General features: G+C 38.0%; 1 protein-coding gene and 1 pseudogene across 1 annotated transcript in view; both read right to left on the reverse strand.

Moving 5' to 3' along the window:
* Nucleotides 1–12,370, reverse strand: part of RAB2A (RAB2A, member RAS oncogene family) — a 77,459-nt gene that overhangs the window by 28,656 nt on the left and 36,433 nt on the right. Inside the window, exons 4-5 of the mRNA XM_070392381.1 lie at nt 6,260–6,342; nt 5,740–5,832 (exon numbers count right to left, since the gene is read on the reverse strand). Of these exons, the coding sequence (XP_070248482.1) occupies nt 5,740–5,832; nt 6,260–6,342 (176 nt within the window). The remainder of the gene's footprint in view (nt 1–5,739; nt 5,833–6,259; nt 6,343–12,370) is intronic.
* LOC138993416 (large ribosomal subunit protein eL29 pseudogene) lies at nt 9,138–9,605 on the reverse strand (annotated as a pseudogene).

Here is a 12,370-nt window from a genome sequence, read left to right on the forward strand (position 1 = left end):
AAAAAATTAGCCTTTTACAATGAAAGTACTGCTTAAGTAAATATTTTAACAGCAAACCTAGATTTCTATTAAAACAGTACTTTCTACAATCAAATCTATACAATATATGGTTATTTGTTATCTTTCTTTTTAACAGCATAATTAACATAAAAGAAACTGTACATTTAATATAGTTTGACATATGTATACCTGTGAAGCCATCAGCTTCCCCAATGTTTCCTCATACCCCATTGTAATATATCCTCTCTTCCATCTGTACCCTAAGCAACTAATGATCTGCTTTCTGCCACTATAGATTAGTCTGCATTTTCTAGGTTATATAAATAGGATCACATACTAGGTCTTCTTTTTTGTCTGTGTTTTTCACTCAGCATAATCATTTCGAGATTCATCTACTTTGTTGTACATACCAATAGCTCATTCTTCATTACTACGTGGTATTCATTATATGGCTTTATTCATTCACCAGTTAATTAAAAATGTAGGTTGTTTCCAGTTTTGGGCTGCTACAAATAAAGCTGCTATGAAAACTTGAGTATAACTTTTTGTGTGGATATATGAAACATGTATATTGGGTAAAACCTAGGAGTGAAATGGCTAGTTGGTATGGCAGATGCATGTTTACTTTGTAAGGGAACTACCAAATTGTTTTAAAAGTTGTATCACTTTATACTCCCACCAGCTGTATATGAGTTTCATCTTTGCTAACACTTACTATGTCAATCTTTTTAATTTTAGCCATTTCAGTGAGTGTGCAATAGTGTATCATTGAGGTTTTCATCTGCATTTCCCTCATGATTAGTAGTGTTAAATATTTTTCATGTGCTTACTTGCCATATGTATGTCTTCTTTGATGAAGTGCTAGTTCAGATCTTTTTAAAAACTGGGTTGTCTTTTTATTAATGAACTAGTGGCCCGGTGCACGAAATTCGTGCACGGGGGTGGAGGGTTCCCTCAGCCCAGCCTGCTCCCTCTCCAATTGGGGACCCCTTGAAGGATGTCCGACTGCCGGTTTAGGCCCTAACTGCCTCTGCCTGCCTGATCACCCCTAACTGCCCTCCCCTGCCGGCTTGATCTTGCCCCCAACTGCCCTTTCTGCCTCGGCCACCACCACCATGGCTTTGTCTGGAAGGAAGTTGAACGTCCAGAAGATGGCTGGTCAACCTGGTCTAATTAGCATATTACCCTTTTATTAGTATAGATAGATTATATAGGATAAGATTGCTTAAATGGAGGGGGAAAAGCCTTTTTCAGCAGGAGGAGATGCTCTTGGCAGACAAAAATACATAATTCCTATATCTGGACTGATAGCCAGCCATATGCACTATACTGAAAACCAGTCACTAAAAAATTGAACTGCTTTCTTACACCTTACACCAGTGGTTCTCAACCTTCCTAATGCCGCGACCCTTTAATACAGTTCCTCATGTTGTGGTGACCCCCAATTTCATTGTTACAAATTGAACCTAATTAAAGCATAGTGATTAAATCACAAAAACAGTATGTAATTATATGTGTTTTCCGATGGTCTTATGTGACCCCTGTGAAGGGGTCGTTCGACCCCCAAAGGGGTCGCGACCCACAGGTTGAGAACCGCTGCCTTACATCAAACAGTTGTTGCCCTTAAAACCCCTCCTCAGCCCCCACCTTAGGTTCTGCCTTCGCAGTTCAGCCAGATTAGGTTCTGATTGGTCAGTTTCTATGCCAGTCAGTATCAAAATCTCCGCCTCCTAGCAGCCATTGGCTCCTCACACTTCACCCAGATTTGGTTCTGATTGGTCAGTTTCTATGCCAGTCAGCATCTCCGGGACTGATCAGAAAGGCGGGGCTGATCAGCAGCCCCCCCGGGGAGGCCCAGAGAGAAAGAGAGACGCAGCTGCTGGCAAAGCCTAGAGAGAAAGAGAGAGGCAATGGCTGATCAACAGCTGCCACAGAGGCTGCGGATCAGACCCTGCCTCTCTCTTCGGGCCTCTCTCCGGGCCTGATCCGCAGCCCCCTTGGCAGTCAGTGCTGGGTCACCAAGGCAACCCAGCACTGACTGCAGGACTGACTTCCGGTCGGTTGAGCCTTCAATCATTATGGACCCTGGGTTTTTTTATATTAGGATTGTAAGAATTCTACATTTATTCTAGGTTCAAATCTTTTGTCAGATATATGTTCTGCATATATTTTATTCTAGCCGGTAGAATGCCTTTTCATTTATTTAACTATCTTTGAAGAGACATTTTAAATTTTGTTGAAGTAAAATTTATTTTTCCCCCCTTATGCCTTTTTTTCTGTGCTATTTAACAAATGTTTCACAATACTTGAGACACTAAAATTCTGTTTTCTTCTAGAATTTTTATTTATTTATTTATTTATTTATTTTAAATATATTTTATTGATTTTTTACAGAGAGGAAGGGAGAGGGATAGAGAGTTAGAAACTTCGATGAGAGAGAAAAATCGATCAGCTGCCTCCTGCACATCCCGAACGGGGATGTGCCTGCAACCCAGGTACATGCCCTTGACCAGAATCGAACCTGGGACCTTTCAGTCCACAGGCCGACGCTCTATCCACTGAGCCAAACCGGTTTCGGCTCTTCTAGAATTTTTAAACACTTTTTATACTTTTAGCTCTTACATTTAGGTCTATGACTTAATTTTTATATATGGTGTGAGGTAAGGGTCCAGGGTTCATTTTTTGGCACATAGCTATTCAAGTGTTACACCACCATATGATGAAAAGATTAATTATCCTTTCCCTCACTGAACTGCCTTAGCACCTTAGTAAAAAAATTACTTGACCATATGTATGGATCTACATCTGGACCTCTCCCACTGTTGTACTGATTTGTCTGTGTATGCCATTATCAGACTAAACTGATTATAGTAGCATAATAAATCATTTTTTTTTAAATTTTTTATTGACTTTTTACAGAGAGGGAAGGAGAGAGATAGAGAGTTAGAAACATCGATGAGAGAGAAACATCGATCAGCTGCCTCCGGCACATCTCCTACTGGGGATGTGCCCGCAACCCAGGTACATGCCCTTGACCGGAATCGAACCTGGGACCCTTCAGTCCGCAGGCTGACGCTCTATCCACTGAGCCAAACCGGTTTCGGCAGCATAATAAATCTTGAAATCAGTATTAGTGAAACCAGTGAATCCTCCAAATTTTATTTTCATACAAATTTTAAAATCAATTTTTATATTCATATAAATTTTAAAATCAGTTTGGCTCAGTGGATAGAGCATTGGCCCACGGACTGAAGGATCCTGGGTTGATTCCAGTCAAGGGCACTTATTTCAGTTGCAGGCTCGTTCCCCGACCCTGGTTGGGACATGTGCCAGAGGCAACCAGTGTCTCTCACATCAATGTTTCTCTCTCTATGTCTCTCCCTCTCCCTTCCACTCTCTCTACAAATGAATGGGAAAATATCCTCAGGTGAGTATTAACAAAAAATAAAAGTAAAATCAGCTGGTCAATTTCTACCTCCTAAAAAAAATTTTGATGAATCTTGGGATTACAATGAGTCTTTAAATCAATCTTAAAAATATTTAGTTTTCTATCCACAAACATAGTCTCTCTCTCTCTCTCCATTTATTTAGGGTTTTTTGTTTGTTTCTTTCTTTTTTTTTTTTTTTTTTTGACTTAAGAACTCTAAAGATGTAGTCATCTAATACAGGAATTTTAGGAAGACTAAAGTAACTATAGCTTTGAATTCAGAAATCCAATAGGTATGAAGAAAATAGTTCTTAAAAAATTATTTAGGAGCCGAAACCGGTTTGGCTCAGTGGATAGAGCATCGGCCTGCGGACTGAAGGGTCCCAGGTTCGATTCCGGTCAGGGGCATGTACCTGGGTTGCCGGCACATCCCCAGTGGGAGATGTGCAGGAGGCAGCTGATCGATGTTTCTCTCTCATCGATGTTTCTAGCTCTCTATCCCTCTCCCTTCCTCTCTGTAAAAAATCAATAAAATATATTAAAAAAAAATTATTTAGGAATCATTTATTTTTGGTTGAGATATAACTGACACATAATCCATGTAAGTTTAAGGTGTTTAATCTTATTGATACATTTACATCACAGGATGATTACCAACATAACATTAACTAACACCTCCACCATGTCACACGTTATTTCATTCTGTGTTAAAAACATTTAAGATCTAGTCTCTTAGGATCTTTGAAGTATGTAATTGGTAACCACAATCATAATGCTGTGCATTAGATCTCCAGAACTCATTCATTTTCTAATTATGAGTTTGCACCCTTTGACCAACATCTCCCCAATCTGTTGATTTTGTTTACAATATTCTCTTATTATCCCTATAATATCTGAAGTATCTGTAGTGGTATCTGTAGAAGATAAGCACTTCCTGATATTGCTAATGTGTCTTTTTCATAATCAATATTATTTTATTTATCTTCTCAAGAACTAACTTTTGATTTCATTGTTGTTGTTTTTTAAATTACCTCCTTTTTTTCTTACTTTGGGTTTAATTTGCTCTTATTGTTTTAGTTTTTAGTCTTAAAATGAAAGTTGAGGTTATTGATTTGAAACATTTTCCTAATGTAAGTATTAGTTATAATCTCCCTTTAAGCACTGCTTTTACTGCATTCCACAAATTTTCAAAGATTGCAAAAGATAGAAAATGGCTTCTGTAAAGCAGATAATATTGCAAATAATGTGGTTCACAGCAATTCAGACTGTGCCTCTATGAAATATCATTCTATGGATTGTTCATCCTATGGATATTATCATCCTATGGATATTGTTCAGTTTTGTAGCCATCTGTAAATTCATGTAGGCATTCCTTATTTGATTATAAATATGGTACTCTGTGTTCTCTTTTAAATAAACTTTAATATCTTACTGGTTCCCTTATTAATCAATGAGATAAATAAAAGCTTTGATGTGTTCATTATCATTTGAGAATCATGATTTTACCTTTCTAAAAACATTATCTTTTAACACTATTTTATAAACCTAAAGAACGAATGAACTGTGTCTAGCATTTTAGAAACACTAATTTCATTTTCTACTAAAATTAGTGGTAACATTCCCACACTCTTGCAAGTTTACAGAAACTGCGGGAAAGAACGTTTTCCCATGTACTACTACCTTTTTAAATGTAAAGCACAAGGACATTTGTTGCAGATAATGCTCCCTAGAAATATAAAGTTTGGAAGAAAAAAACATTAATATGACACCAATATAAAGCCTTACAGGTAAGTTTAAAAGTACTAATGTAATATCTACTAAACAATTTTGAAAGTGTTTCAGGATTTTAAGAACAAAAAACTACTTGAAATACTAATTTCTAACCAAGTTTATTTTCTGTATTTTAAAAACCAAATTTTTTCACTTATATGTGGAATATAAAACTGAAATCCATAAACGCAGACAACAGCATGGTGGTTACCAGAGGGAAGGGAGTGGGGATAAGGGTAGTAAAGGGGGCCAAATATATGGTGACGAAAGATGATTTGACGCTGGGTGGTGGGCACACAATGCAATATACAGATCATGTATCATAAAAACGTACACTTGAAACTTACATGATCATATTAAACAATGTCACCTCATTTTAATTAAAAGAAAACATCTTAGGATTTTCAAAATTTTATAATTTAAGAAACCACTGACTTACATTTGGACAAATGTACAAGATAAGCACTTCAACAGTGATCACATAAACAACTATCCACAGTCTTCATAATTAATACAAAAAAGCTTTAAATTATTCCCTTTACCTTTTATTTCCAATAAGCATAATGACCATGTTGGAATTGGAATGCTGGCGGGCATCTTCTAACCAGGTTGTCAAGTGGTTGAATGTATCTCTCCTAAATATAAATGATATTTTTATTACTACTGTCAAAGGATTTCCCCTCGCAGTGTACAATGAACACTTAAAAAGATAACTATTTTTAGCCACATCCACTTATGTAATGACAACAGATTTCAAATACATATTTGGATTTAAAATCCAGTGATTACAGTTCTGTTTAGAAATTAAGTATAGTAGCACTTTATTAAATTTCAATATATAAATAATATTACCAAATTGATCAATCTGGGGGTACTTTTTATATAAGAAAATAATTTAGTTACAAATTTCTGTAGTAAATTTATATTTCAATTAAGACATACAAGTTTAAAGGCAAATAGCCAGGGCATAAAGGCAATGCTATACTTTTATTACTGTAACGACATTTATTTAGAAAAATTCTTTGCATTGACCACTGAACTGAAAAATTTCTAAGTTCTCACCTTGTAATGTCATATACTAGTAAAGCCCCCGCTGCACCTCTGTAATATGACCTTGTGATGGAACGAAAGGACTCTTGCCCTGCCTGTGAGGAAAGAAAAGGTTGAGAGTTTCCTTTAATAAATTGTCCTCTTCATTTCCTTATTATTCATATGTAGAATATGGACAGGTAGGGAATGAGTGCATAAAGGAAAAGAAGGAAACCTAACTTCACCAATCTTAGGAAAAGTCACATACTACTACTATTGCTCAAGTCAACCAGACAACCAGATGCACATGCAACCTCCCTACCCCCAAGACCTCTAAACCTCTTTTGGCAATCCCTGACAACCCAATTTACTGAATGGCTTCACAATACATGAATCATTATCAGAGGACAGAATGGACTCCTAGCAACTAAGCTCTGAAGACAAATTTGAAAGGAAGCAAATAACCCAGAGCCTCACATTTGAATTCAATAACCCACTCCCTGGGGCAGCTGTTGACACTAGAATAAATAAAGTCCATTGTAAATAAATGATGAATGACATCTTTACGCCCACCATCTGCTGGTATAAAGGTTGTTGGAAGGCCAAGGATGCAGATTTTATCAGTTATATCACAAACTGCAGTGAGCTTTCAACAGTCATCAGATGGAATTCTTTGAGCAATCATTTTATTATGAAAAACAGAAAATGGTTCTGAATTTAATTTATATAATTTTTCTCCACACTTAATCAATTTTCTCTGTATTTGATATATAATGCTGTCAAAAGGCAACAGGATGTAAAAGTCATCTTTATATCCACTTGTGAAAACAGACTTCAGAGATTATGCAAAATTAGTTAATTTCTCTTTTATGGTTGGCACTAATGTTCTGTTTTTCAAGAAAGGATGGTAAGGGATATGCCTATTTCCTTTAAGATTAAAATTGAGACAGTTCTTATCAAAAATACTTTTTCTACCTTTGAGAAAAAATATGTAAATTAAGTAAACATAAAGCCAGTTTTCAGAATTTTTGTATTCAAAACCTACTAACTTCTTGAAACATATTTATGTTTGCATGTTCTGAATTCTGATGTTCTAATGCAAATATTAAGCCCTTCTTACTCTCAGTAAGCACACAGACAGCTCAAGTTCTGCCCTGTTCTAACACTCAATACTTTATAATTCCTTGTTCTTCTTGGTCCTCCCACCACACTCCCTTCTTCCCATGCCCCCACACCCAGTGCCCAGCCCGGATCTGGCACACAACATTCAGACAAAGCCTGTTGAGTGAAAGAATGAATCCTGATGTCATAGTGCATCCCACCTAAATAAATATACATGCCAGTAAATCATAGCATGCTAAGATTCAGTAAAATAACTTCTATGTGTAAACTAAAGATTAGACCCTCATGCGCAATTCTGGCACTTAGAATAATGTCATGCTAAATTAGATACTGAGAAAGCCACATATAAAAGGGCTGTAAAAATAGCCAACTCATTTCACATAGACTGAGGTAAAAACACTAGCTGTTACTAGATGGAAGCATGAAATTAATTACAATTATGTTAATATAATTTATTGGGATGTATCTTTCAAAACTGCAAGCATTATGGGAATTTCTCCTTTAATTGTTTAGCATGGAAAAACTAAGGACTAGATTTTTAAGAGATTCATTTCACCGTGAATTATATGTACCAAGTCTGTGGTAAATAACACAAAAAAAGATAAATGTTTTATTAGTTTAAAATAAAAATCAGTTTTAGAGTTCTTGTATCTGCCACACCTAAACACTGAGTAAGGTGAAAGTCCTTTAAAACAATCTTGCTGGAACATTCTGTGGGATGAGTTAAAATAAATACGCTACTAGAGGAACACCACTACAGATCTAAAACTTCCGTGTTTACAGCCCAGGTAAGAAATAATAAAAGGGAAAATAGTTCAGGAAAAGGAGAAAAGCACACATCCATATCCTATTCCCATTCCTCCCTAATTATTTTACCAAAAACAAACATGTTGCAATATGGAAATAACATATACACACCTTATACTGAATCCACTGAATCAGGACTTTGCCCACCATTATAAAAATCAAACAAAATGCAATTAACCCCCTCCCCCCCACATTCCAAGTGAGAACTATGAATGTCAAATGTACCTTAAAAATCTCTAATTACATAATAAGCAAAGACCAGTATTCAGGATAGTTTCCAAATTCTTGAGAGCTGACTTGTAAGAAAATACCCTACACTCTGGCCTAGTTAATGGCACTAGTAGCCAAAAAAGATTTTGCTCAAGTAAGTGTTTTACTATGGCTTATCCTATATAATAAAACCCTAATATGCAAGTCGACCAAATAGCGGAATGACCGGTCACTATTACGTGCACTGACCACCAGGGGGCAGATGCTCAATGCAGGAGCTGCCCCCTGGTGGTTAGTGCACTCCCACAGGGGGAGCACTGCTCAGCTAGAAGCCGGGCTCATGGCTGGTGAGCCCAGAGGTGGTGGCGGGAGCCTCTCCCGCCTCCACTGCAGGCAGGCGGTAAGAAGCGAGGGGTCCCGGACTGCAAGAGGGCACAGGCTAGGCTGAGCCCCCGCCCTGCCCCCCCCCCCCCCCCCCGCCCGCCGAGTGTACAAATTTTGTGCACCGGGCCTCTAGTCCAACTATAAACAAGCAACAGCTAACTGCATAAAGCTAGCCCAGTGGTTAAGTAATCTAGTTTTAAAAAAACACTTATATAAACTTGTCCAAACTGTGATTGACCTATAGTGTTTTAAATGAAAAAGAATGCCAACTTAGGAAATAGAGATTTTTTTCCCCTCTGCCTTAGATTTATTTGCACAATAAATGTACACAGGGGGAAACTAACTCCATGCAGACAGCAGCCCAGGAGTCACAACAGTCCTTCTGTCCTCACATTGACAGACAGAGGCCTCTACTGTGGAGCCTTCGTGGGGCCTGGGTACCTTTGGGAGTCTGAGCTGGAGCCTATGCTGCAGTAGCAGCCTGGCGCTTGGTTTGAGCCTTGTCCTTGGACTTTGGCTGGCAGAACCTGAGACCCTTGGCAACACGGGCATAAGCACATTTTCCAAGCTTAGGGTGAGCAATGCAGGTGAGCTGGCTGAGCTGGCAGCTGCTGGGATCCTGGGCTTGGCCTCCTTGGGCTTTATGAGGGCCTTGATACCTTTGGCAGGTGCACTCATGGCCTTGGTGTTGTTGGCCTGCATCTTCCTCAGGCCCTTCTTATTGTACTTGTTCCTTAGGAACTTGGGGTCTACACTCGTAAGAGATTATCTTTGTGGTCAGGGTTTCTTGGTACCATTTCTGTGCCATTTTCTTTTGGGACTGGTTGTGCATGGTGTGGTTCTTGAACTTGGTCATATTGACACTGAAGCCCACTAGAGATATTATTTTTCCCCCCCTGGGGAGAGGAAGGGGGAAGGGAAAAGGAAAGGAGGGGGAAGGAAAAAGGAAAGGAGGAGGAAGGGAAAAGCATGTTCCCTGGAGGGAGAGGCCGAGATGTTATTTTTTAAAATATTTTTATTGATTTCGGAGAGAACGGAAGAGGGAGAGAGAGGTAGAAACATCAATGATGAGAGAGAATCATTGATCGGCTGCCTCCTGCACGCCCCTACTAGGGACCAAGCCCGCGACTTGGGGATGTGCCCTTGACCAGAACCGAACCCAGGACCCTTCAGTCTGCACGCACACCAGCTAGGGCGTGATGTTATTTTTTGATCCCCTTCACAATAAAGTGTTGGGTTAAAAACATTTTAGAAGCTTGAAACAGAACAGAATATAGAATTCTCTGTAGTAAGGGATTCCTAATATAAGTTAAGGATGTAGAGAAAAATGTATTTAATGAGATGAGGATGACTAGGTAAGTGAATTGTATCAGAAAAACCTAGTGGTCAGAGTGGACAATACGGCTGCTGATTTCTGTAAAACATCAGCAAAGATACCCAGATATCCACAAAATAGAGTAAATCGTCTTTGAGAGATAATGGGTGAGTTCCATTTTTAGTGATGCTTAGGAGTAAAATAAGAGTCATAGAACATTTGTGAAAAAGAAGCCTTATAGACCTTCATTTTTTTCATGTGAGGATTGCTAAGTCAAATAAACTTGATTCTTTCCCCCATACCTAAAAAATTTACTTCCATTGCCACATAAAGATTCCCCCAAACTGGATTCCCCATATGTATGAGTCTTTCTGTTGATAACTTTTATAGTAACCAGTTTGGCAATTTAACTTTTCTTCCTCTCCTATTACCTCCATAACATACAACTTTACTCTCATTAAGCTACTGCTTAAAACTTTCTAAATACCATGAAGCTCTTTGGAGTTGATCTCTATTTGTTTCTTCAAAATTTTATCTTCTTTGTTTTGGTTAATCCTCACCTGAGGATATTTTTCCACTGATTTTTAGAGAGTAGAAGGGAGAGAAAGAGACAGAGAGACAGAAACATCGATACATCAATGTGAGAGAGGCACATCGATTGGCTACCTTTGCCTTTGCCTTTGCACATGCCCCAACTAGGATCGGGGATCCAGCCTGCAATCGAGGTACATGCCCTTGAATGGAACTGAACCCAGGACCCTTCAGTCCGCAGGCTGACGCTCTTTCCACTGACCAAATCTGGTAGAATCTTATCTTCTTAGTCAACAAAAGGCTTGCTTACACAGCTAATTTTTTGTCTGATATCTGATCTATATTCTGATTTTTTTTGCTTTTGTACCTGTTTATTTTTTTTACTGAAAAATCACCTATTGAATTCCTATTCCCTTTGATAACCAATTCAAGCCCCATTCTCTCACAAAGCTAGCAAGCTCGTCTACCACAGCCCATAGTTATCCTTTTCTCCTCACAATTCCAAAAGTACTTTCATGTGATCATTTAGTTCTAATGCTACCAAATGGATAAAACCAACACACTGCTCAAATGCTTTTCCATTTTCCTATTTGGTTCTTGAGGGATAGCCTAACAGAATAGTAAAGTATAGTTATAGGAGACACTAAATGTTATCTTGATTGATCCCAAAGAGCAAATAAAGTTAGAAAATTAAGATCTGTGAGAATCAATATTACCGTATTAACTCTTACTTTCACTGTTAGTCACTCATCTAACAATTCCAGTTATCACACCCTAGCCAAGAACCAAAAAGAAGAAAAAAAAGGATTTCTAAATAGCCGAATAAGTTGTCTAGTGCACAAGCATGAAATCTCAGGTACTTCACTAAACAGACTCAACTTAAAAATCTAGACCAGTGATAAAGGAACTGCTATCATTGAGGAAATTGAGAATTTCATGCATTGAGATCTACATGAAGGAACAAGACTTCTGTTTTGGACAACAGTGACATTAGTAGGAATCAAAGTGACTTTTAGGCTGCCTCAGTGCCCACAGCAAGGATGTAGAGAGAAGTCAACCAGGACTATAATTTTAGGCCTTTTAAGAGACTCTCCTATAGAAAGTCAAGCAGATCCTAAGAGAAACAGGGTTGTAAATAAGACTTAGAGGATGTGATTGTCAACTTCTGATTCCTTTAATGCTGCCATTTAAGAGAAAATAGAGACCATAGGTGGGAAGTAAACACCAGAGTAGACTGAAATGTCTAATATAGGGTCCTTGCGGTTGTTCAAGAAAAAGTTGATGAACAGCTGCAGAAGGAGGCAAAATAGTTGGGCCTCCCAAAGCCTCTCAATTCTGGGAGATGGGGGGATGGGAACAGATAGGAGTGACAGAGGCAGGATTGTTCCCAGTGCTTGGTTCCAGGCCCTTCGCCTAGCCCCACCGAATTCTGGTCATCCATTCTTACTGCTTCATTGATACACAAAAATATTCATTTTTTCGGGGTGAGGAGCTGGGTATAAACTGACATATTTTATAAAGGACTGAAAAAAATGTCTGTAATTTGCTGGAAAGGTATTTTTTAGCATGTATATTTCACATGATTTTTTTACATAGTTTCACTAACTTTTACATGATGTAAACATATTTGTAAATATAAAACAAAAATATTTCTAGGGAAATTGAGTAGATATACAGACTTAAAACATCCATATTACAAATTTTGGGTGAGAATAAAATTTATTTGGAAGGTGAATGAAAAACTGACAAAAAGCAAATGATGAGTAAGAATAGAA

Source organism: Myotis yumanensis, unplaced genomic scaffold (genome assembly GCF_028538775.1).
Source record: "Myotis yumanensis isolate MYYU_CA2020_CCGP unplaced genomic scaffold, mMyoYum1.0.hap1 SCAF_15, whole genome shotgun sequence".
In the NCBI taxonomy this organism is placed as follows: domain Eukaryota; kingdom Metazoa; phylum Chordata; class Mammalia; order Chiroptera; family Vespertilionidae; genus Myotis; species Myotis yumanensis.